Source organism: Balaenoptera ricei, chromosome 4 (assembly GCF_028023285.1).
Source record: "Balaenoptera ricei isolate mBalRic1 chromosome 4, mBalRic1.hap2, whole genome shotgun sequence".
NCBI lineage: Eukaryota > Metazoa > Chordata > Mammalia > Artiodactyla > Balaenopteridae > Balaenoptera > Balaenoptera ricei.
Genome location: NC_082642.1, coordinates 149,334,754 through 149,360,994, shown reverse-complemented (window position 1 = coordinate 149,360,994; position 26,241 = coordinate 149,334,754). Strand labels below are relative to the sequence as shown.

The following is a 26,241-nucleotide window of genomic DNA, read 5'->3' as shown; positions in this document are numbered from 1 at the left end:
AGACAGATACATGCTTTAAATTCACAGGCTATCTCATTTTTTTACAACCCATCTCATGCTTTAGTAAAGGTAAATAATTTGCTTTATAATTGTATCCTAAATAGAAGATGGAGTAAAGAGAAGGTCAGCACGTCGGAAATGGAGGATGATTCACATAGACAGTGAGCGTGACATCTGTATTAAACGTAGGAGAGAAGTTTATAAAGGGCATTGGCAGTAAACTCTTTGTTGCAGCTGTTTTCCAAGTAATGTAAATACTTTTTCCTGTGATTATGCATAACCTTGGAATGGCACCGTTTAACTAACCCATATGTGTTTGGTTTTCAATGGTTTTTTATATTCAAATGTATATATGGTGCTCACTTTTAGGATCAGCAGTGTTGACCATTTATGCTGCACAGCTGTCTCATAGCCTTACTAGTTGTGTGTGCTTGGTTGACCCTCTGGGTATACAAATGTTAGTCTGAGTGGCGTCTTACTCATTTGTTCATGAGTGAATGATTGTGCATGTGTTGTGTGTCATAGTATGTCGTCACATAAAAGGGAGGGAGCAAATAACCATTACATTAAGATAATATTGGACCAAATGACTTACTTGCTCTAAACAGTTTCTTGTACCCCTTAACCTGTCTTCAGAAGTTGCATAGAGTTACGCTAGTGTGTGAATTAAATATTGTGAAGTTATGGATCACCTGTTTAAAAGACGAGGATGTAAGGTGTTGATGTAAATTCCTAACTCTTAAAATGAGAGCTTTTGTTCTTTTGGGTGTCACATGCTGGTATGGTAGGAAGGATTAATTGATTTTATCTGTCTAGTGGTAAGATTATCTTCAGGCTTTAACTCTGGACCTGGTTTTACCCCACGTTGTCCGTCTAAGTGTCTTTTGTCTACCTTATTTGTTTTCTTTTGTCATGGAAACCTGAGCTGTAAAACTGAGGGATAATATTCTGGAGCTCTTTGTCACAGAATGTGAAGTGTCTTGCCTTTTCTTTGAAACTGCACACGGTAAAGGAGTCATACTTGCCATTTACTGGAAGTTACTCTGCTAGTCACAGCATTAAGCCAGAGGGGCCTAAGCTTTCTCGTTTCATGGCATCCTTGGGGTCTCATTAAGTTTTTAACAGCACCCCTAAGCCACCGTTCTGTTCATTAAATAGTTAGGTCCAAACAATAAATTTTTTTTTTTTTCAAACAATAAATATTTATGTCCTAACAGCCTTTAGTAGCTGTTTGGAAAAAATATTGCAAAGAAATTGAAAATAATTTATTTCCTTCATAAATAGCCACAGTTCTTTACTTACGGTATGGCAATGCCTGTTGAGCACTGAACAGCTTTTCAGACCTTGGCACCAGATTGAAAAGCACCGCCCTCATTGCCTGTTCCACGTTGATTTTGGAGCAGTACTTGTTTTTTTGTTTTTTTTTTTAATCGCAGCAACCACTGAAAACCCAGTTTCACTAAGATCTGATGTCTGATGTCATAAAGGAATGTACTGCAATCAAATGTTAAAACTCTGAGCTACCCCAGGCTAATAGTTTGGGCAGTGTCCAGCATGTGTTGAATATCTCCGTGTTTCTTTCCATTTAAAATATCCCTCGTCTCTCCTGAGAGTTTGCTGAAGTGTCCCAGAGCATCTCAGCATACAGTTTAGACTGGCATTAGACATGCTTTATTTCATTTAATTCTGTGGGTTGTACTTTTATCCGCATTTCGCAGATGTGGAAACTGAGGCTTGGAGAGATTAAATAACTTCTCCAATGACATAGTCTTACCATTTGCTTTTTCGCTGTAATTATTATTTATGCTTTTGTTAGGGTGGTGGTTATTATTGGGTGGGGTTGAGAAATGAAGAGCAAAAAGAAAGGAATGCCAGTAGACTTTAAAGTTGAGTGAAATGGTAAGCATTTTCTAATGAGGGAAGTGTTAAACTTGCTGTGTTTTTACCTACAAACGGTTAATATCTAAGAGGGAAACATGGTTTGATTTAGCATTAGGTAATTAGAAACTTTATGTTTTAACTTTGCCGGGCCAAGTTCAATGTCAGGTTTTAGAATTTTGGATGAGGAGTGTAGTAGGTGGCGATGACAAGCAGTGTGCATAGTTTTTTGTTTGTTTTTTTAATTGCCAAATGCTGCTAGTCAGCACGATTGCCCTTTAGGTGAGTTGCAGTATCTTATCTCTTTTTAAGAAAAAATTTCAAGTTGAGGAAAGAAGTTCCTTTTTTATAGTTGACTATTTCTGTGCAGAAAAATGAAATTTAGACTGGTTATATATCACTTCATGTTAGGGTTGCAAAAATTCATTTTCTTTTTGTAAACAGTTTTTGGAATGTTCGTATTTAATAGAAAAGAAAATAAATAGCAACTTAATATCAACACTTAAAAAAAAAAATCAACCTTACTCCTCTATCCTGGGCAGCAGGATTAGCCTGCTAACATAGGGCCAGTAGTAGTTCCTAAGTGCCTTCTTTTCTTTACCACTTAAGTGTGCTATGAGGAAGTAAAAGGTGAAGGCAAAAAATTTCTCTCTCACTGAACAGTAAAGCCTTGTTATGTGACTTCTTATTATATGATTTCAGGTCTCTCAGATGTTCTAAAATGTCCTTAAAATATAACTAGGCCAGGAATGTAACAGGATACTTGCTTCTGAGCATGATGGTGTAACAGGATCTGTATTTGCCCTTCCACCTTAAATAACAACAACAACAAAAACGAACAAAAAAATGTGAAACAATTTTCAGCCCTTGAACAATAGGCAGCACAAGACACTGATCCCTAAGAGAAGGGAAACAAATGAGGGGAGCCTTGCGATCGCTGCCTTGAGACCTTCCAGGCTACAGCCGCAGCAGGATGAACCCAGACAAAGCCTGGCAGTCTCCCTGCGTTGAGGAGATAGAGTAGGAACTTCGGCGAAACGCGAGCATCTAGAATTCTCAGGACTAAGTACCAGAAAAGGTATAACTGCACAGAGCTCTTGAGATTGTAGTGGATTCCACTTGAGACATCAGCTGACTTCTGATTGGTGCCAGTGTATGAGGAAGCTATCAAGGCAGGAAAGAACCACCAAAGAGGAGCAGGCAGAAAAATTCCTGGAGCTCAGGGCTGGGCGTAGTTCATGCTCCAAACAGCCAGAATAGAGAAAACTGGTAATACTCGGGGGATTGGGTTGAACACTCAGAGAAGGGTGTATTACTTCAGTAGTGGAGCCAAGTAGCTCTAGACCACATGCTGCTCTGGTCCTGCCTGACAGAGCTTCAAAGCAAGACCCAAAGGGGTCAAACTGTTTCCAAATAATTTCCAAATAACTCAATTGTATCCCAGAATAAAGATTATAGGAATGTTCATAGGAATACAAAATATATATACATATATCCAGCATTCAACCCTGTCAATTTCACAATGTCTGGCATTCAATTAAAAATTACCATGCATGAAAAGAAGCAGGAAAATATACCCTGTAATGAGGAGAAAAGTCAATCTGTAGAAACAGATGCTTAAATTAATAAGAACATTAAAATAGCTATTATAAATATAGTCCATATGTTCAGGAACACAGGAAAGAATGAACATGTTAAGGAGAGACATGAAAAATGTAAAGGCCCAAATCACACTTCCAGAATTGAAAAAAACAATGTCTGAAATGAAAAAAAATACACTGATGGGGATTAATAGATTAGACTCTGCAGGATAAATGAGTGGCGAATTTGAAGACAAAATAATAGAAACAACCCAAAATGAAGCACAGAAAAGCAGACTAAAATAGATAAACAGAGCATCAGAGGGCTGTGGGACAACTTCAAGTGGCCCCATATGTATGTGCAGTTGGAATCCTAGAAGGAAGGGGGTGGAGCAGGAAAATATTTGAAGAAATAATGGCTGACAAGTTTCCAAAATTGATGAAGACTATAAATTCACGGATCCAAGAAGCTAAATGAACCCCAAGCAGAAGAACCATGAAGAGAAAGAACTACACCCAAATATGTGATCAAATTGCTTAAAACCGGTGACGTAGAGAAAAATCCTAAAAACAGCCCAGGAAAGAAAAAAAAAAAGATATAAATGTAGAAGAAGGAAGATACAAATCATGATAGACTTCAGAAACAGTCCAAGCCAGATGAGAAAGAGCTAGATCTTTAATGTACTGAAATGGAAAAAACAACAACCACCCTGAAACTGTCCACCTAGAATTCTGTACCCAGTCACAAACAAAGATGATGTAAAGACTTTTAGATGTTCAGATGATTAAAAAAATGAGCCAATTATATGAGTAGCAATTTAAATAGTATTGCTTTTCTTTGCATCTAGTGCCAATACATTCAGAAATTTTGAGGTTGTAAAGTCTGAATCGTTACATTTTGTTACTTAGTTATGTTTTAACTCTAAGCTTGAAAGAGGCAGAAAGAGTGGAATGGATTAGTGCAATTGGGGTTAGTCTTGTAAGCAGAGTGCCAAAAGGAGGTATATCTTTAAAAATTGCATATCATGTTTTTACTGGTGACAGTTTAAATTTGCTTGAGTTTTTAAATGGTTGTTAATAAGAATTTGTGTTTTATCTTTTTCCACTAAAATAGATTTTGCAAGTGAAAGCCATTGTTATTCCTCTGTAATGTTACACAATATGAGCAATGCATTCACATTGGAGTGCATTTCATAGCTAATGAACTAATCAAATTACTGTGAGTACATTTGGCATTTGGAGAGGTGCATTAACTCTTAGTGGTCAACTGGACACCTATTTAATTACTCCCTCAGTTCAGGCTGGAAGAATTTATGTACTCTTTACACTCCTGGATGATTTTAAGATAACTTAGTCAGTTAAAAGAAAAAATAAAAAACAAAATACTTATTAAATTATTGGCTAAAACATACTGAATGTTATTAAAATTCTCTCTTCTTCCCTTTTATTATAGTCTTCTTACATAACTTTATAAAGTGTGTTTGCTTATATAAACTAGGTCTTTGCAATAAATATTTATTATGGGTTATGTTTCATTTTGTTCACTAGCCGACCATAGGATTGCTGTCGTCTGTTGAATACCTTACTGAAAGGTAGATAAACAGCCTTTTAATATCCTGTGGACCATGTTCAAAGTATAGGCAGGATGAATCTTATTATTTATTTTATTTTTTAAATTAAAAAATATATATTTTATTCATTTATTTATGTATTTGGCTGTGCCGGGTCTTAGTTGGCGGCACACGGGCTCTTCGTTGCAGCACGCGGATCTTTCAGTTGCGGCATGCATGTGGGATCTAGTTCCCTGATCAGGGATTGAACCCAGGATCCCTGCATTGGGGGCGTGGAGTCTTAACCACTGGGCCATCAGGGAAGTCCTGAATCTTATTATTAAGTAAATTCCTAACTGGTTGTACATTAGTGCTCGTTAGTGGTCTGTCTTGGTCAACGCTGGGGATATGACTTTGGCCTATCTTGTTTCACAATTTGATTATTTTCTTGGAGAATGGGGTAGAAAGGTTGTTATCAGATTTGTAGATGTTGCAAAGCTGTGTGGGACTGATGCAGAGCGGGGTAGAATAATTTTTTATTTTGGATGGCACAGTTGAGATCCAATTTTTTTCAAACTGAGAAAATGGGTTAGAACCTACAAAATGAAAATGCACTCCCCCTTGTTTGAGTTTTGTGTCCATTCCTGAACCAACTACTGTGGCTACAGGGATATCAGGTGCTACTTGGGTTGGGCAGATGATTGGCAAAAGAAGGTAGAAATTTCTGTGATTGTTTGAGTTCCCATAAAACCCCACCTGTACCATGGCTACATAGTAAGGGAGGGTGGGCACAGGTACTGGGTCGATGGTCACCTTGACCACTGCATTCCTTCAAATCTGCTCTCCTTCAGTCTTCCTTATCTCAGGGGACTGCTCTCTATCCACCTAGCTGCTTAAACCAGAACTTAAGAATCACCCTCTACACCTCCTTCTCTCTCATTTCACACATTCACTCCATTACCACGTACCGTCAACTCAACCTCCTAATTTCATTGAGAATCCACGCAGTTCACCGTTTCAGCTGGTTCTGCACCACTCAAGCCACTGCAGTCTCTTTCATGGACCTTTATAATAGCCTCCTTAAATGGTCTCCCTGCTTCCACTCCCCCTACCCACTCTCCAGTGTTCTTAAATACACAGTTTAGATTTTATTATTCCCCTGCTTAATACCCTTCAGTGGTTGGTCACTGAACTTAAAATCCAAACTCTTTAAAATGACCTGCAATAAAATCGAGTCTGTCTCCCTCTTCAGTCTTACACTGTACTGTCTGTTGGTTTCTGTGTTCCAGCCACATTGGCCCTTTTTTTTTTAAGTTCTGAATGTATCAACTTCTTTCTGGTCTCAGGGTCTTCACAAAAGCTGTTCCTTCTGCTCAGGATTTTATTTTTAAAGATAAACTTGTTCGCACACGTGGAAAAGTACATAAATGATAAATGTTCGACTTGATGGCTTATTACAGAGTGAACATATTCATGTTACCACTACCAGGTCGAGAACAGAACGTTATTGCTGGCTCTCCAGAAGATTCTGTCATGTTCCTTTCCAATTATTATCTCCATCATGATCTGCAAAGATAATCACTGTCCTGACTTCTTACCTCATAGGTTAGTTTCATCTGGTTTTCAACTTAACATAAATGGAATCATTCAGTATGTATTCTGTTGTGCCCAGATTCTTTCATTCAGTGTTAAATATGGGAGATCATGCATGTTGTAGCATATAGCAGTAGTTTATTCATTTTCATTGCTATGTAGTATTCCATTGTATGAATATTCCACTATTCTGTTGACATTTGCTTTATTTCCAATTTTTCCTATTATAAATGACACTAGTATGAATATCCTTTTACATGTTTTTTGGTGCACATACATACATATTTCTGTTGGATATTTTCTTAGGAATGGAATTTCTGGTCGTAGGGTATGTGGATGTTGTCTGGAACACTTTTACCTGCACTCTTAATTTGGCTAACTTCCTGTTTATTTTTCAGGTTTCAACTTAAAGGTCACTTCTGCAGGCAGGCCGCCTATTCTAACCAATGCCTTCCCCCACAAACAATTTGAGATTAGGTCCTCCTGTTGCAGTCTGTTGGAACTCCATCACTCTACTTAGTATAATTTATAATTTTGCAGGTGTATGATTTTATAATGCCTGTCTTCCCAGTGGAAGGTATTGGGGCACTGACTTTTTTAATTCCTAGAACTTTGCCAGGATCCTGGTATATGGTAGGCATTCAGTAAATACTTGTTGCACAAATGGGTGAAAGGTTATTTTTATTTTGAAATGTTGCCAAGATTGGGATGTGCAGTTTAAATAGAACACTAATTTGGTTAGCTGAGTATGTTTCAGCTGGAATTTTAGTTATTTACTAACACAAAGAAAACCTTTTTCCTTTAAAATAATTTTCTCTTTATGTGTAATGAAATGGAAAGAGTCTTTACCACCAGCTGGTTATATGATCTTGGACGAATCACCTAACCTCTAGTCTTTTTCTTCTGAAAATGAGTAGCCTGGACTGCACGATCTCAAGGATCCTCTGACTAGAGGATCTCTGCTTCTACACCAGAGTTGTACCTGCATGCAAATAAGCCGGCCACAAACTGCGGTGCATGGAACCACAGGCAAATTGTGTTTCTAGGAAGGTCGTGCTAATTTGTAATCCTGTTTTCATATTCTTACTGGCTTTCTTCAGCTTGGTCTTCTGTATCATCAGCTAAGGAAAGACAGTCTGTTCCCACCTGGAAGGTTTGAGCCACAGCAGAATGCTGACCTTGGATGGCAGGACCTTCAGTGGGTAGCGTAATTATTTAGTTTGAAATATTAATTCATCAGAAGTTAGAGAAATCTACATTTAAATTTAATCCTCAAAATACCATTTAAGTTTTTAAAGAAATGACTTTTTATTTATCTGAATGTCTTAGATAATAAGTTAATTTTATTTCTTTCCATTCAGATGGTAGAGTTAGCAAGGCAGGCGTGACCATCGTGTTGCAATTATCCTATGTTTAATAAGCCTGTATTTTAGAGTCACAACTCATGAAAATCAAGAAATAGGCATATGATTATGTTTTCATCTGAATTTCTGTAGCCTGATCTTTTGTTTCTTATCTTAGTTGCCTTAACTTCTCATTTGAGAAGGGCGGGTGTAACACCAAAAATGCTGAGTAATGCCAGCTATGTCATATGACAGAGTGCTATAAAATAAGCCAATCCAGCAAAAAAAGGTGTTGAGTAATGTGATAGAGAACAATAGGTATGTTAAATTTTGAAAGAGAACAATTGATATATTTATACTCTGAGTGTTTTCTGTAGTCTATAAATAGATAATCTCTATAGCTTCTATTTTCATTACTTTCCTGTAGTTTAAATAGGAGACGTAGATTAGGCCTGCCTTCAGTCATGAATTTGTTCAGTTAAAAAACTCTGAAACAGGCACAGAGCTAAAATAATGAATAAGTTATCTGTATTAAGTTGTGGGATATCACTAGCTCGTGGCTTTACGTAGTTTTAAAGACTTCTTAACTCCTTCTGTGATGACAGGTAAAGGTAAGCTTATGATTTTCCAGCTACAAGTTTGACAGAGGAGAATATGAAAGCTAATTTATTTCGGATGAATGTAAGGAAAACATTTGTGACAGAGTATTAGCAATATTTACCCTTCTTGGGCTCTCCATTCTATAATTGCCGAGTCTGCTTCTTTCCCGATTTGTTATATATCTATTATTTGATGAATATATGATAGCCTTGGGAAGAGCAGGCCATGGGGCCATTCTCAAGGCTGTAGAACTTATTGCTCCCTTTCAAGTTTATAAAAGTCCTAGTGCCCATTGAACTTTTGCCTACTTGGAGGAAAATACCTCTCGGATCACTTAGAATCCGAGCAGCCTGTCCTCTCCCACTGACTGGCCAGGTTATCTTGTCTTCTCTCCTCTCTCAGTTTATCCAGGATACCAAAGAATGTTGTCAGAATAAATTTTATCTGGGGAAGTATCAAACATACATCAAATAAGAGAGGATAGTGTCGTTGATTCCCATGTATCTGCCAGCCAACCTCAGCGATTATCACAGACACTTTTAAAAATATATTTATTTATTTATTTATTTATGGCTGTGTTGAGTCTTTGTTGCTGCGCGCAGGCTTTCTCTAGTTGCGGTGAACAGGGGCTACTCTTGGTTGCGGTGCGCAGGCTTCTCATTGCGGTGGCTTCTCTTGCTGAAGAGCACGGGCTCTACGTGCGCGGGCTTCAGTAGTTGTGGTGTGCGGGCTCAGTAGTTGTGGCTCGCAGGCTCTAGAGCGCAGGCTCAGTAGTTGTAGCACACGGGCTTAGTTGCTCCTCGGCATGTGGGATCTTCCCGGACCAGGGCTCGAACCCGTGTCCCCTGCATTGGCAGGCAGATTCTTAACCACTGTGCCACCAGGGAAGTCCAATCACAGACGCTTGTGTTTATCTATATCCCTTATCTGCTATCTCCCCCCCTCCACCACCACTGTTTATTTTGAAGTAAACAGTGGACATCATTTAATTTCATCCATAAATATTTTTATGAGAATAAATGTTTATGGCACATATTTTATTTTGCTTTAAATTCTTTTCTATGACCTGATTCATATTCATATATTCACTAGGAGTAGATTCAGAGGGGCTTCAGATGATCAGTTCTAATGACGTGAGGATATGTTTAAAAATAGAGCTATAATTATAAATTTACGCTTAAGATAGCTCTGTGTTCTCAGGAAATGCACATTTGCACTAGATTGATGACTAAGATTTAAAGGATGAATGAAAGATATAGTGTTGAATGTGACATGAGAAGAAAAGTTTTTCCAGTTAAAATAAGGAAAATAAGGAGGGGGTTAGTTACTGTTGATGCCTGAGGTGTCATAGCAGTAACTTCAGAAGCCAGGCTCTGTCTTACCTTCCGGGCTTAACAAATGAGCTGAAGACATGTGGCCCTCCTTACCTAAGCTGAACTGCTCAAGATCTTGATCGGCTCAGAATGACTCCTAAAACAATGGGCTTCTTGGCTATTCCTACCTACCCGTGGTTAGAAATCAGTCACTTGTAAAAAGAAAGGTTTGTTTTTCCTAGCGTTTCGTTTGTTTAATAACAACATGAAAAGGAGGAAAAACAAACCACTTCTCTTTCAAAAAGCAGGCTGTTGCCCTCATGGAAAGCGCAGTAGATAACCTTGAAAGACAGCACTAACAGGAGAGTGAGTAGCCTGAACTTCCGTATCACCATGTTTCCTGAACTTTCATTTCTGCTCATTGTTTCCTCTGAGCTCTCTGCACCCCCTGCCATTTTATACACTCCACAGCTTACACCCTGGTTAACAGTCATTTAACAGTGCCCATTTTCCCATCCTCACCTTCACACCCCACCACAGACGTCACATTTGAAAATTTCCAGACATCACTATGAGGAGCTGTTAAACTTCAATAATGAAGGCATTCAAATGCTATCAGTGGTAAGATAAAATGTTTATCTTTTTGTGTATTATTTTATTTATTTATTTTTAAGTTTTTAAAAAAAAATTTTTAATTTTTTTATTTTAAAAAAAATTATTATTATTACTATTTTTGACTGTGCTGTGCGGCTTGTAGGATCTTAGTTCCTGGACCAGGGATTGAACCCAGGCCCCCTGCAGTGAAAGCGCAGAGCCCTAACCACTGGATTGCCAGGGAATTCCCCTTATGTATTATTTTAAAACTTACAAAACATTCCCTTTTGTGCCAAAACCTCTCAATTTATTTTTGTCTATTAGATGAATACTTAATCAATAGCTGCAGTGTTTAGAGTCTCTGTGTTAGGTGGGCATCGTGTTGAGATATAAAGAAATAAGACTTAGTTTCTATTGCTACTAGTAGACAAGTGTCTGTGGTATAAAGTAAAGAGAAGAAAGAGATTTCCTTCCAGCCAGAGTAATCAGAGGAAACTTCAGGAAGAAAGCAGCATTTTTTGTTAGGTATTGAAAGGTGGGTAATATTTGGAAACACAAAGATGGCTAACAAGTATTCGGGATGGAGAGAACGTGGTGAACAACAAAAGAGAGGGGAGGGAGGGGAAAGAACATGGAGCCTGTAGGAGGGGAACAAGTTACTCATTTTGGCTAAAGCCTGGGATGCAAGGGGAGAGTATTAAGGGAAAAAGAAAGATGGGGATGGATTGAGTAAAGTCGTTACAAATGCTGTGTTTTATCTAAAGGTTATACACATTATTTTAAAGTGTTATGGCTTTCTTTCTTTTTTAAAATTAATTTATTTTTGGCTGCGTTGGGTCTTTGTTGCTGCGCGCGGACTTTCTCTAGTTGCGGCGAGCGGGGGCTACTCTTCATTGTGGTGCACAGGCTTCTCATTGCGGTGGCTTGTCTTTGTTGTGGAGCACAGGCTCTAGGCGCGTGGGCTTCAGTAGTTGTGGCTCGCGGGCTCAGTAGTTGTGGCTTGCGGGCTCTAGAGCGCAGGCTCAGTCGTTGTGGCGCACGGGCTTAGTTGCTCCACGGCATGTGGGATCTTCCCAGACCAGGGCTCGAACCTGTGTCCCTGCATTGGCAGGTGGATTCTTAACCACTGTGCCACCAGGGAAGTCCCATGGCTTTCTTATTTTAAGTAATCTCTTTGTAGTGGAGGAATCTCAAATTATTTTCTAGAATTAAATTACCAGAGAAGTGGGACAATAATTTAATTAGATCCCTCCTAATCATATATTTCTCTGTATTTCATGGAGTTTCATAAAAGAAGGGAATCTCTTTCCCCCAATTTAAAAAAATATATATGGGGAAGGAATAAAATGGTATTATAAGAGTTTATCTTCATGCCATTTAGAGAAAAAAGCTTCATAACTTAGGAATATGCACGTGTATTTTGAAAGTTATTTTTGCTGGCTACATTAAGAAATTTTTTTGAAACTTTTAAATTTCAAATATATGGAAAAGTTGAAGTTCAGTATAAAAGAACTTTTTTTTTTCTGAACTATTTAAGACTACTAAGTTGCCAACAAGGTACCCTGTCACCCCCAAATACTTTATTACATATTTCCTAGAAAGGTATTCACCTACATAACTACAATATAACCATCAAAAAATTAACATTGGTACCTTACTGCTGTCTAATCCTCAGACTCCATTTAAGTTCATCAGTTGTCCCAACAATGTCTTTCGTAGCAAAAAAGATCCAGTTGAATTTTGTACATTTTATTTAGTTATCATGTCTCTTTAGTCTCCTTAAATGCGGAAAAGTTTCTCATTCTTTGACGTTTATGACCATAAAACTTTTGAAGATGAAGGCCAGTTGTTTTATAGAATGTCCCTCACTCTGGGTTTGTCTGATGGTTCCTCATGCTCAGATTGAGGTTATCTTGGCAGGAATATTACAGAAGTGCTGCTGTGTTCTTTTCATTGTATCCTGTCAGTTGACACAATCTTGACTTGTCCCATTACTGTTGGTGTTCACTTGGATTACTTGGGTTAAGGTGGTGTCTGCCAGGTGTCTCTGGCTGGCTCTTTTTTCCTTCATAATTAATAAGTGTTTGGAGGTGAGGTACTTTGAGACTATGTATGGTCCCATTGCTCTTCAAACTTTCAGTTTATGGGTTTATTTAGTGGGTTGTAATCTGTTACTCTTATAATTTATTTTGATGCTCAAATTGTCCCAGATTTCACCAGTAGAAGAAGCCCCTTTAAGCCGGCTTCTGCATTTTTGTAACATGCCACCATCATTCTTTGAACACTCCCTTACTTTCTGGTGCAAAAACATGGTATAGGCTCATCTTGTCCCTGCCCTTCCCCTGGAATTTGCTGTTTCTCCAAGGAGTCCTAGTTCCTTTTAGTGGAGAATGGTATTAGAAGGCAAAATCTGGGTGCTAGGTGTGCTGTTTGTTATTGGGGTATTGCTGGTCATGGTCCTGTCAATGGCTAGAGCTAAGGAGAACATACAAATGTATATGTATATGCATACATAGTTATACCCACCCATTTGTATCTCTGTCAGTCTGTCTCTCTAGAAAACCGTGAGTTCATACTGGTAACTCCAATTCTGATCATCGCTGCAGTGTCCTTTCTAGTTTTCTCTCTTTCCATGTTTGCAATTCCCTTCTCTGACAGTGAGAAGCCTACTCCTGTGGTCTTTGATCATTCCCCTGTGCATAACCACTCTCCTGTTGCCCCTGCAGCCTCCTTCACTGCGTGGCTGCCTTCTTCACCCCAGTGGGGCTCCAGCACCCTGCCTGGGGCTCCCTCCACTGCACCCTGCCTTCTCCACCCCTCTCAAGCTCCAGCATCCCGTGCCAGGCCACTCCTACTGTCTCTGGATGGACACCACCCTCCTCACTCAGACTTCAGCATCTCCTCCCGGCTGCTCCTCCCGCCAAGTGGATGCTTTCTTTCCCCACCTCTGACTTCAACTCCATGAACAGGGCCACCCTTCTTACTCTACCTAGACTCTCACAGCCTGCAAAGAACCTCCTTCCCTTCACCCCAAACCTTTGAAGCATAAATGGAAAAATAGGTAATCATCTGCCGTCCTTTAGATTAAAAATATTTAAGAAGAAAACACGTGGTTTTCTTTTATGAAATTGGAAGTGTCTAGAGTTAAATGTTTGTATGGCTCTGAAATTGCATTCACTAGTTCATTGAACATAAATTACTGAACCCCTCCTGGGTGCCAGGCACTGAGCTAGGTCACCGGGGATAGGACGGTGAGCTAGACAAAGCCCCTTCCCTCATGAAGCTGCATTCTCTGACTCTGTTTAAGCTTAAACAGGTTAGTAGCAAATTGGTAATCTCTCTAAGCCTGTTTCCTCATGTCAAGTGGAAATAGTCGCAATTCTGCTCATGGCGTGCTTGTGAAAATTAAATAACACGTGAAAAATACCTAGCCCAGTAACTAGTTAGCTACTGTCTTAATCATCACAGAAACAACATACAAGTACCTCAGCTAAAACAATATTCATCACTCTAAAAAATCATTTAAAATTTTCATTTAATATTTTGAGGGGAAACCAAAACAATTCCTGGCAGGGAAAACGAAATCTCATCTATTCTTTGAATCATTTTTTTTTTCTTTTAGCATACTTTTATCTAAGAATATGCACTTTAGTTTAAATTGTGTGTGTGTGTGTCCTGTTTCTTGAGTCTCAGAATATAATACAAAAGCACAAATAACTAAGCAGCATGACATTTGTTTGCATGTTTGAATCAGGTGACAGTCTAATAGATGGGTCTTCTTTGGGCCTGAAAGACGTGGTAGATTCATATGTCTGGAGCACAGTTAATGAAAAGGTAATTATTATGCATTATTAGAGAACATTTTGTTGCAGGGTAATTTGTTATAAAATGACTTTCTCTTTTCTAAGGGAAGGCGATGACTTAATATTAAAAATATATTTTCTTTTTAACCCTTACTAGCTGCTGGTATTGGACCCCAATTGGCTGCTGCTAAAACTGATAGATACGTCTAGTAACGTCTGTATTACTCTACTAGTGATAGTATTTGAAATGCATATAGCATGTAACCTGTAAAACTCTGGAATAGTATTTGCCCTGGAAGCCATGCCTTCTATCATCAGAGATATAGCAAGCCTCTCTAAGGTTTGCTTTTGTACATGTGGTACTCTTAACAAGGCAGTATTTAGGGGAAGGAGTTCCTATTTTACTTTATAAAATATTAAAATTTATGTTGTGATGTTTTCTAGCTGTGTTCCTTGTCACTGAGTGTTAGGAGTAACTGTTCTCTAAATATATAGTACAGTAATAATAATAGGAACTCTAGGAATGCAGAATGAAATTCAAATCCCCATAACTTTAGTGGCTTGGTGAAATCTTCCTCACTCCCTCACTTCATACTGGGTGGTTTGATAAAGATAAAGATCTACCCCTAATAATGAACATACTAGAAAATTGTGACAGTACCAGCTAATTGAGTGACTGAGTCCTTCAGTCTTAGCCTGTGCTGCCAGCTAGCAGAGCACAGCTCATTCGAAGGCAGAAGTGGGATAACTAGGAAGAAGTATAAGAGTAGATGGTCTGAAAAGAGGTGAGACAAGCGGGGAAAGTGAGCTGGTCTGTAGAACCCTGGAGAAGAGCTTCAAAACAAAGGAAAAGGGCTCTAATGCAGGGTACTATGGGATATTAGGAAAGCAGTAGACTGAGAAGATAGCCATTTTGTTGGCAATAAAGATTGACAGAGAGGGACTTCCCTGGTGGCGCAGTGGTTAAGAATCCTCCTGCCAATGCAGGGCACACGGGTTCGAGCCCTGGTCCGGGAAGATCCCACATGCCACAGAGCAACTAAGCCCGTGCGCCACAACGACTGAGCCTGCGCTCTAGAGCCCGCGAGCCACAACTGCTGAGCCTGCAGACCACAGCTACTGAAGCCCGTGTGCCTAGAGCCTGTGCTTCGCAACAAGAGAAGCCACCGCAATGAGAAGCCCACGCACCGCAATGAAGAGTAGACCCCGCTTGCTTCAACTAGAGGAAAGCCCGTGCACAGCAATGAAGACCCAGCGCGGCCATAAATAAATAAATAAATAAATAAATAAATTTTTTTAATGTACTATAATTCTGTATCAGAATGTAGTTTATTAGAATTTATAACATACTGTCATTCATGTACAGATCATAGAGGAATGAGGAAAGGGGAAAGGGGTAAGTGCAAGAGATAAGAGGTAAATAAGGAGTGAACCAGTCAGCTAAGAGGTGAGTTGGTGGGGTATGGGTAGGGAGTGGATAAGGGAAGGCAGTAAAGAAGAAAAGAACTGGAAGGGAAAGGATAGAATGAGAAAGAGGCTCATACCTTTCCAGATTTGTAGACCTTAGAATGTAGTATTTGTACTCGTCCATTGAGTTACTAGCTGTGGTTTATGTTTCTTTGGTTCTGTGTTCAATTTTTAATAAGTGTATTTGCTAAGAACTAGGCATTTTCCTTTAAAGCTTCAGGATTTGTTTTTTTGTTTTGTTTTGTTTTGTTTTTCCTGAATAGAATAACCACAATAGCCTGTCCTAGGGAAATTATTCTGTGGGTTATATTCGTTGGCAGATAACATTAACTTCATAGCAGAAGAAATCAATCCAGACAAAGACCAGACTGACAATTTCCCCTCTGCTAGACTCTGTGGTCAAGTATTGCCATTAGCTTTCATTATTTAAATGTTAGTAGCCTTCTGTGCGTCAAGCACTAAGTGTCAGGGATGAAAGGATGAATAGGACAGAATTCCTGCCTTCAAGGAGCAGGCTGGCTAATGAGAAGGACAAGTGTTGAGTATATTTTAAATGTTTGGGCAATGTCAAGAGGGAGCTCTGTGAAAGGCCTGTGCCTGGAGGAGTAAAGAAAGGTTTCCAGAAAGTGACTTTGTGCCTGTGTTTTTATAGGGTGAATAGAATTTTGCCAAGAGGCAAAGGTTGGGTAGAGTCTTTCAGGCAGAAAGCCAGATCGCTGTGCAAAGGTACAGAAATGTAAAAGACCATGCTTGGGCCATAGTGAGAGTTTAATCTGATTGGAGCCTAAGATGCAGGGGGTGGGAAGGAGAGGAGAGTTATGAAAAATGAAGCAGAAAGGGTATGTTGAGGCCAGATTCTGGAAGATTCTTTGTTAAGGAGTTGGGTGTTGTCCTATAGGGGATACCATAACAGAGAGTGTTCCTGGTATTAGAGTAGGTGAACAGATCAGTGGGACACAGAAGAAAATTCAAAAGCAACCTCAAAAACATATGAATATTGTTAAAGGTAGTACTTCAGATCTTTAGGAGAGGATGGATTAGTGAATAGATGGGCCTGGAGTAACTTGTTAATTCTTTGGGAAAAACTGTTAAGTTACTGGTTTGAAAAAATATTTTATGCGATGCATTTATGTTAAGAATATCAGATTTAGATTTGGACATTTTTGCTTGAAACTCTGGCTTTATAGCTAAATAGAATCTGATGTTTCAGGTCCTTTTTCTCACCCTAAAACTATATTTATTTATTTATTTTTATAGCATCAGCAGAAAAAGAAGCAATCAAGAGTACATACTCCAAAGTTCTAGATGCTTATGGACTTTTAGGTGTTTTACGATTAAATCTTGGTAAGTAGTCAATATAATTGATCTATTTTTTTCATTTCTGTTTTTGTCATTCTAAAGATTTGAGAGAGACTATCTATTTCAGACTCTATATCTGAGCTATAAGTGTGGTAACAGCTTTTAAACCTTAATTAAGCTAATCTTGAGATAATGCTTGTTGCCCAAAAAGGCATGCTACACGCTCATGCTCTTGTGATTTTTTTTTTTTTTGCCAGCTCATTTTATGAGGCTAGTATAATCCTTTTTTTTTTTTTTAATGTTTTTATTTATTTATTTTTATTTTTGGTTGTGTTGGGTCTTCATTTCTGTGCGAGGGCTTTCTCTAGTTGCGGCAGGCGGGGGCCACTCTTCATCGCGGTGCGTGGGCCTCTCACTATCGCGGCCTCTCTTGTTGCAGAGCACAGGCTCCAGACACGCAGGCTCAGTAGTTGTGGCTCACGGGCTTAGTCGCTCCGCGGCATGTGGGATCTTCCCAGACCAGGGCTCGAACCCGTGTCCCCTGCATTGGCAGGCAGATTCTCAACCACTGTGCCACCAGGGAAGCCCCTCTTGTGATTTTAAGTTCCAGAGACAGCGTCCTATTTGAACACTTTAAGAGACTGGTATCAGTTGTCAAAAGAGAAAATCAGGGCATTGCCCTTTTTCATTGTTTCAGTGCCTTTAGGAAAAGATGTCTTAGTGGGACCCACACACTGATTTCCCTGGGTTATAGTGGGAAAGGCATCTGCTTTGTATTTAAAAGGTCTCAGTTGAGCCTGTGTCTGCTACTTAGTGTCACCATGGGCTGCAAAGTAACCTTTATGATTCTATAACGGTGTGACTCGGAGCGTGGCCCAAGGACTGGGCCACGTTCCATAAACTGGGTGAGTTTACGTTCCATAAACTGTTTTGTTATTGGTCTGGATGAGATAAGAAGCCAGCACCATCGTGCAAATCAACACATGGCTTCCTTCATTGATAAAGTCTTACTATGGAGAAAAAAAGAAGTCAGCGAAACCAAATGGTGAACTTAGTGATGTCGTTTTCTGTTCTGGAAGAAGCACCTTTTCTCACCATGAACTGGTAACTGTGAACTGGTTCATGGGGCATACTTTGAGGAGCTCTGGTCTATCAAATGGAGACTTGCCGTATGTTATGAATCTATCACATGTAAAGTACTGTGCCTGGCGCTTAACTGATACTGTCTTGGGTCATCCTCGCAGTCCAGTGAGATTTGTTTTAATCTTATTTTCTAAGGGTGGATATCTCAGGTTGGTTATGTTAACACAGTGAAGTTGGTCTGGATAATAAGTAGTGGAGGAGCCAAGGCGCAGGGTGCTTCTGCCTACATTAAAGCCCACGTTCAAAGTACACCACTGCTGGTGGTTAAGAATCCACCTGCCAACGCAGGGGACACGGGTTCGATCCCTGGTCCGGGAAGATCCCACATGCCGAGGAGCAGCTAAGCCTGTGCGCCACAACTACTGAGCCTGTGCTCTGGAGCCTGCAAGCCACAACTACTGAAGCCCGTGTGCCTGGAGCCCTTGCTCCGCAACACGAGAAGCCACCGCAATGAGAAGCCCGTGCACCGCAACCAAGAGCAGCCCCCACTCACCGCAACTAGAGAAAGCCCGCGTGCAGCAACGAAGACCCAATGCAGCCAAAAATAAGATTAATTAATGAATTAAAACAAAAAAAAAAAAAACAAAGTACACCACTGCTGAATTCCACCTTCATACCCATTGCGCAGAATTTTTGTCAAAACTAGATGAAAAAATCCCTATGAGTTTCTTATAAGCCAAATTGCTTTATAAATTGTTTCCAAGGACTTTTTCCACATAGCAGCAGCAGCAGCTCACAGTTATGTGCCATTTTTTCAGCCTTACTATTCACACAGAACTCTCACATTCATTGTCTTGTCTGAACTTCCTAACAATCTTAAAGGAAAGGTAGGGAAGATAACGCATATATTTTTTTAAATTTGATAAATCTTGCATACCCTTCAATTAAGTAGAGGAACGGTTTCATAAATGTGAGATTATCCTGTTAATGTTTAAATGCTTCATTATACTGAATGTATTTAAACAAGGATTTTTCCCCCTAACTTTTGCCAAAATCTAGTTGTGAACTTAAACATGTCTATGATAAACTTAAAATAACCACAAGGCCAGAGATTTTCAAACATGGAGACACGAGAAGGAAGGCAGAAGAAACTTTGAATAGCTTGAAAAACATTGGGACTTTTCATCCAATTAAAGTCTTTGGTTTTTGCAGGTGATATTATGTTACATTATCTGGTCCTCGTCACTGGATGCATGTCTGTTGGAAAAATTCAAGAATCTGAAGTTTTCCGAGTTACTTCCACTGAATTTATATCACTACGAATCGATTCTTCAGAGGAGGATCGCGTTTCAGAAGTGCGAAAAGTGTTGAATTCAGGAAATTTCTATTTTGCATGGTCCGCATCTGGAGTCAGTTTGGATCTGAGTCTTAATGCCCATCGTAGCATGCAAGAACATACAACTGATAACAGATTTTTCTGGTGAGTTCATATTACATTTTTCCCTTTGTAATCACGTGCTGTGCAACATAGAAGGTTGAGCAGTTATTTCCAGAGATAGCAGCAGTGGGCATTGCCCATTGAGCACCCCACTCTTCCCCGCTGCAGGATCCTCAGCAGAGCATAGCAGGCATCCGCTGTCATTTTTTTAAAGTCGTCATGTGATGTGAAACCCATTTACTCTCCCTGATCTAGACTGACCTTCCATTTCAGACATATATTTTAAATACTTATTTTAAAATTAGGAACGAATTAATTGTCATACAATTGTGTTACTCACGTCCACTGTTCTTAGTTTCGAGGTCTTGTCTCTGGCAGCATTGCCTTTCTAAGCCCACCTTCCCTTATTATTTTTAATTTTAAGGTTGTAAGTAGATGATCTTGATTCAAGAGCAACCGACTACGAGGAAGTAGTACTCTGGGATAAAGTTTAGCACTGTAATAAAATAAGACTTAATAAAACTTATCATAATAAAGTATGTAACTGTGCCATATTTCACGATTATGCATAAGTGCGCTGTATTGTAAGTAAGCACTAATGGGGGCAGGGCCCACATGACGGTAATTAGTATCGCTTTATTGGAGCAGACCAGATTTCTAGTATAGCTGTTCTCTTGTCCACAGTCAGCATCGATGTTGACTTTTTTCCTTAACACAACGGACAAATTTTATTTCATTTGTTTACTTATGTTATAAGGCCAAAGTCCGGGACTCTCTGCTCTCGGTCTCCCTCAGTAGTTCAGATTCAAGGTGTTTCCTCCTGTATGCTTTCCCTCCCACTTTCACTATCTGCCTTTATGGTCCTGGAGAAGGCCCTGGGTGTCAGAGGGCTTAAAGTCAACAACGTTAGGACAGGAAGCTAACTTCAGAGCAATAGCTTGGTCACCTTGTAGCTCACATGGAAGTGTCTTGGCCCAGAGGAGTGGCATGGGGGAACAGAGAGGGCAGAGTGAAAAAGGGCTTTGGAGCACTGTAGTCAGAGACTTGGAGCCTAGCGGAGGAGGAGCCGATGGGGGTGGGGTGCAGTGGGGAGGGCCGTGGGACAGATGAGTGGACGGAGTCCTGTCTGCTTGTGTCAGCCCTACACTTTTCTGACGGAAGACACATTGAAGATTCTGCAAAAGGTAACGGTGTTGCAGCTGGATTTAGGGCAGCTATCCTTACTGTTTTCCCCCCTGCTCATTTTTACCCAAAGTTTCTTTGATTGAGAGAGAAAAGTTTTCCTGCCCTAATTAGAAGTCCAGGCAGCTGCAGATGCATTGGCGAAATGGTCAGCAGTCCAGAACATCACTAAGTGTAATCAGTGGGAATAATTCATGTACCTTTTCATTCAATTATGGCTAGAGGTGGGGCAAATTTAGATAACAGATTGAAGGGTTTATCCAGCAGGAGACAGGCTGAAATGCCAAAGGTGAGTTTTGCTCATTTTACAGTTTCTACAGTTTTGCTAAGGATTGGATTCTGGAGCTTCACTTTGCATAGAAAAACGAAAGCTCTTAGAACTCATTGTGCATACCCTTGCAGCTTAACAGTAGGAGTATTTTCCAGGATACAGCCAAGTAAGTTTTGTAGCCAGAGAGTAGCAACTTCCTATCACAAAAACCCAGGTAGCTTTACTCCATTGGAGATTTGAGGCTGCTGCCAGTCGAGAGTCAGGTGTAAATTTAAACAGAATCATAACAGCAAGGCATTGACTGCAAAGAAAAATGAAAACTGACAGCAGAGGGAGAAACTCTACCTGAGCAAATGTATGGATCCCGCTTCTCTCTAAATGGGGGACCTCTGCTAGGACAGGGGCCTCAGCTGTGGTGTCTGGACAGACTGGGCCACAGTTTGAGCTTTGCCTCAGGTCAGTGTAGATAATAGTAAAGCGTGGAAGCTTAAGTCCTATTTTGAAATTAATGATGGTCATCGGATTAAATGTTATCGCAGGAGTAATCCTACTACTCATCGCCGTTCCAGTATGCTTTCCTGAGTGGATGAGAAGGGCTGGGGTTGTAGCTGGTTTTCCAGGACTGCATGGGGCCACCACCTGTTTTCTCTCTCCTACAGCTGTCGCCTGAGGAGGAGGGTGTTGGGGACAACTGCTCCAGCCGCGTTGCTGTGTATTCTTGGTATTAATGGCCCTAAGGCATCAAGAGAATGCTGTGACATTGTTTTTCTACCTCTTAAGACAACAAGATAGTGCAAAGCACTTAAAGATTTCCGCTTAAATTGGTAGTTTTAAAACTCAGAGAACCAAGCTTCAGTATTCTAGAAACTTCACTTTTTCAAGGCACCTTTTTATCTGAAAGTACCAGATAGAAAGTTTTTCTGCACAACAGTATATTTGCTTTGGTGGTAGGTTGGTGAGGAGCTTCACATGTTTGCTTTTGGAGGAATAAGGTTCGGACGGAGCCCCTGAGGCGGTCAGCAGGATGAGAAGATGGCCGGCGTGGCAGGACCCCAGCCCCTCATCCCTGCTTTAGCCGTAGCAACTCTGCTTTTCTGTTTCCTAGTCACCAGCCTTCTGCGTGTTCGTTTGAACAAAACTCTTTGCCCCAAAAAAGTTTGGCAACCAGGCCCCATCCATTATCTAGAATGTAAAAGTATTTGGAGCAGTGGAAAACTCTAGACATGCGTTAATACGGTAACCACTAGCCCATCTGGCTATTTAAACTTAATTAAAATGGAGCCTTATAAAAGTCAAGCCTTAAGTAGAGCCTTCTAAAGTAGGGTGGGGATATGTGTATGAAACCCTTTTTTGGAACAAGTGATAAATACATTATGAATAAAGGCATAACAGAAATGGGGCCCAGATTCTAAAATCATAGAATGTATGCTTCTTTTCTATGGACCATAGATCACATGTCCAAGGATCTCATTTTACAGCCCTATCTTCCAGTCCCTGGCATAGTGAATGTAAATGAATTGATTTATTTTTGGTGCTTTTTAATGTGCACGTCCCAGGAGCACCATTTTGAAACGTACGCTGTGTGTTGTCCAGTGCTCATTACGCTAATGCAGTTACTTCTTTTTTTGTTAGGAATCAGTCTCTGCACTTGCATCTCAAGCACTATGGTGTGAATTGCGATGACTGGTTATTACGCCTCATGTGTGGGGGAGTAGAAGTCAGAACAATTTATGCTGCTCATAAACAGGCAAAGGCTTGCCTCGTTTCCAGGCTAAGCTGTGAACGAGCTGGGACCAGGTTCAACGTAAGGGGAACAAATGATGACGGCCACGTCGCCAATTTTGTAGAAACAGAACAGGTATATGTTTATATTGCTTAATTCATGTATTAGGGGAGGGGCACAGAGAATAATAGAATAACAGATTTTTATTGATTCAGAACTCATTTCGACACTGTAATGTCATTTTATGGTTGTTCTTGGCTACTTATTAGCCTTAAGAAAGGATTCCCCAAAACAAACTTACTTAGCCATGGCTCTTCAAGTAAGTAACAACTTTTTGCATTGCCAGTGTCATACATTTTAGTATTGAATTTAAAATCCTCAATTATAGAGCTAGACAACTTAAGAAAAGTGTGTTTTGACGAAATTAAGTCAAACCCAACTCTTAAAGCTAAGTATATAGTACCATTAAAATGAAAAGTTATAATATTTTTGACTATGAAACTATGTAATTGTAAATTCAGGCCATGCCCCCAGTCCATTTCAGATCTTCAAATTAGTTTTTGAAAAATAGAAAAAGCTAAAGAAAAAAAATGAACTCTGAAGGTATATGTATAAAATATTGAAATTCAAAAGGAATTCCTTTTTAAAAGTTGTAATTCTTATGCTTCTATAGTCACTATTTTCTTGGTTAATGTATATAGAAGAACTATCACTAGTTGAAAAAAGAATCCAACTTATTTAGTGGCCTATTTTGGATATTTTGTTAGGATCATTTGTATATGAGAGATTGGTCATAAGATATAACTAGCGTGCACTAGAAGTTAGTAAATTTGTCTTTTGATGTAGAGGTAACAACTTCGTCTGTGGAAATATTTTACCCATTATTTTTCTCTGTAGGTTGTGTACTTAGATGACTGTGTTTCTTCCTTCATACAAATCCGGGGGTCTGTCCCATTGTTCTGGGAGCAACCAGGGTTGCAGGTATGTGTTTTGACAGTTTTTTTTTCTCTTGAGAACTTTCCATATTTTCTAAAGTTTCAGGATAGTTTATCAGTTCATTGGATAGTTCTATTACTCAGTCTAATAATATTAGCTAGATTCATAAATGAGGATCCAAGTATAGAGGTCCTGGAATTGTTCTAGTTATTTTTTCCTTTAATGTTCTTTTAAATATCCATAGAAATTCAGCTCCCATATTTAATATTAAAATTTTGATGTTTTCATGGCACATTGATTTTCAAAGTGTTTCTGTGCTTACTATCTCAGTATCTTAGCGTATAACAATTTAGTCTCTGTAGGTAGAAAAATGTAGTAGTTAAAACAAAGCTTCTGAAACCAGACTTCTCAGTTTGAACCTTTACTCACCACTACTAGTTTCGTGATCTTGGGCAAGTGATTTAACCCCTTTGTGTCTCAGGTTTCTTATCTGTAACCTGGGACTAATATTAGTAGTTCCTACTTCTTAGGTCTTAGGGTTCTTATGAGGATGAAATGAAAAGTGCTTAGAATAGTAACTGACACACACCATCAGCACTAGGTAAGGGTTAGCTATTGTTGTTAATAAGAATATATCTGCTACTGAAATTTTACTTTGTAATTTGTAGTGACTTGTCATCTTGAATATGTTCTCTGTTTTGCTTTCTGATCATTTTTTCCTAAACTTTCCTTTGCTGATTAAATGTCTAACCTTTAAAATGTAAGATTTTTTTTCACCTAAGATCATAATACTGGATTGCCCATAGTACTGTGATTTTGCATTTTATTTTTATTCAAACATGTTTAGTTCTTAAAGTGTTAAATTATATTCATTTTAGGCTTCTGGTATATAATGTGTAGTAAATTTTGTGCCTCAGTCTACAGTATTGAGAAAACGGACAGAAAAAAAAAATCTTGCCTCCATTTAGTTCACAGTTGGATCTCTCTTACATTCTAGGATGGTTATTGTGGAGAAAAATTGCAGACCACTTGAACCTTTTCAATAAGGCAGTTTATTCAAGACAGGCTAAGAATTAACAAGGATTAATACTTGTACTGCTTTGCTAAAATTCCTGAGTTCTCGTTAAGACCAGTTTAACTCATGTGGGTTTTATCTTTGGCATATAGGCGTAACTTAAATAGATACATTGTTCCCCAAGTCTCTCTTGGGAAAGAATACCAGCCCTACCCCACTTCTCCTAACTTTTTGTGACCAGAGAAGGGTGTTTGGAATATTTGCTTTAAGAAATTTCTAAAACCTTGCTTTGATGCAAGGTAAATGCTTTTGCTTTAGAGACAGGCTAGTATAAGAGATTGTAATAGCCTATTTATAGGCCCTCTGTTTTACTGCTTTCTGTGTTATTAAGAAGTTCAGAATTACAGTGTTTGGTTATTCAGTAAGGTTGGATCCTGAGTAGTTACACTGAGGGATCCTCCTTGGGTGGGACTTCCTTCCGACTTCCTTCTGTGTTCTGTGGCCTGTCCACACAGGTAGTCTGGCTGGATAATGTCATTTGATTATGGGCTGAAAACTACAGATTTTTAAATCGTGCCTTTCTTGATAGAGAGAGTAATTTTTGAGACATCAAGGCAGTCCAGCAATTCTGCCAAATCGTCACTGAGCTGGCCTGTTGTCTCAGGTTGGGTTGAGGATTGGGTCAGTAGTTCCCAGTTATTTAGCTTAGTAGTTTTTAAAGCCAGCCTTTCTTTGAACAGGGATGGATTCGTTTCATGAGTATCTTTTATCATTTCCCCACCATTCTAAAAGAGTAGGTAATAGAGGAATGAAAATAATAGATATTGATTTAAAAAAATAAAAATATCAAGACCCCAAGTTCATGTTCTCATAGAAGACAAATAAGGACTTTTGACTTAGGGTGGCGGTAAATGGTCGTTAGGTGTCCTGTGTGTTCTCGGGACTGGGATTTATTTTTGGGGATCCTTGAAGTTAGTGTTGCCTAGTGAGATGTCGCACTTCACAAGTCACGGACAGAGAATCCTCAGGCCGTTTTCCCTTGTTCTACCTCTTTTCCTCCATGAATAATTCCTCTCAGGTTCTTAAAATATTTTAAAGGAATCTTTGGAAGTGATTTTAAAATGCAGATTCATGGCCTCAACTTCACTTGAATCTTTTTGAAAGATTCAACTTGAATCAACTTGAATCTTTTTGAAAAGATTCAAAAATAGAATCTTTTGGAATGGGGCCAGGAATCTGCCTTTTAATTTGAGTGGTTAGTTTAACCACTCAAATTAGAGAACTTGTGTTGTACTGTATCCTTTCGTGCTGCCCTTGTGGCGTATCCAGCCCTGCCTGCTCCAGCGGCCAGTCCTGAGCCAGCAAGGCAGCCCTGTGACGCTCAGCCCCAGCTTTCTCCTAGGTCTTGGGACTTTCTCTTTCTTTTCATTCCCACTCCTGTCATCTCAGTTAAGGTCTTCATAATTCCTTCTGGCCCGGAAGATTCTCACAGTTTTCTAACTGGTCTCCTCCCAGCTTTCTGGCCATTCGTACCACTTTTGATCTACTACACTCATCAGATCTAGGCACCCGT

General features: G+C 39.5%; 1 protein-coding gene across 8 annotated transcripts in view; it reads left to right on the top strand.

The window, feature by feature from the left end:
• The window catches only part of SYNJ1 (synaptojanin 1), an 85,600-nt gene that overhangs the window by 5,639 nt on the left and 53,720 nt on the right, over positions 1-26,241 (top strand). For all 8 annotated transcript variants that reach the window (XM_059921453.1, XM_059921446.1, XM_059921452.1 and 5 more), the window contains exons 3-6: positions 16,979-17,065; positions 19,316-19,583; positions 22,627-22,852; positions 23,615-23,698. In XM_059921453.1, the coding sequence (XP_059777436.1) occupies positions 16,979-17,065; positions 19,316-19,583; positions 22,627-22,852; positions 23,615-23,698 (665 nt within the window). The remainder of the gene's footprint in view (positions 1-16,978; positions 17,066-19,315; positions 19,584-22,626; positions 22,853-23,614; positions 23,699-26,241) is intronic.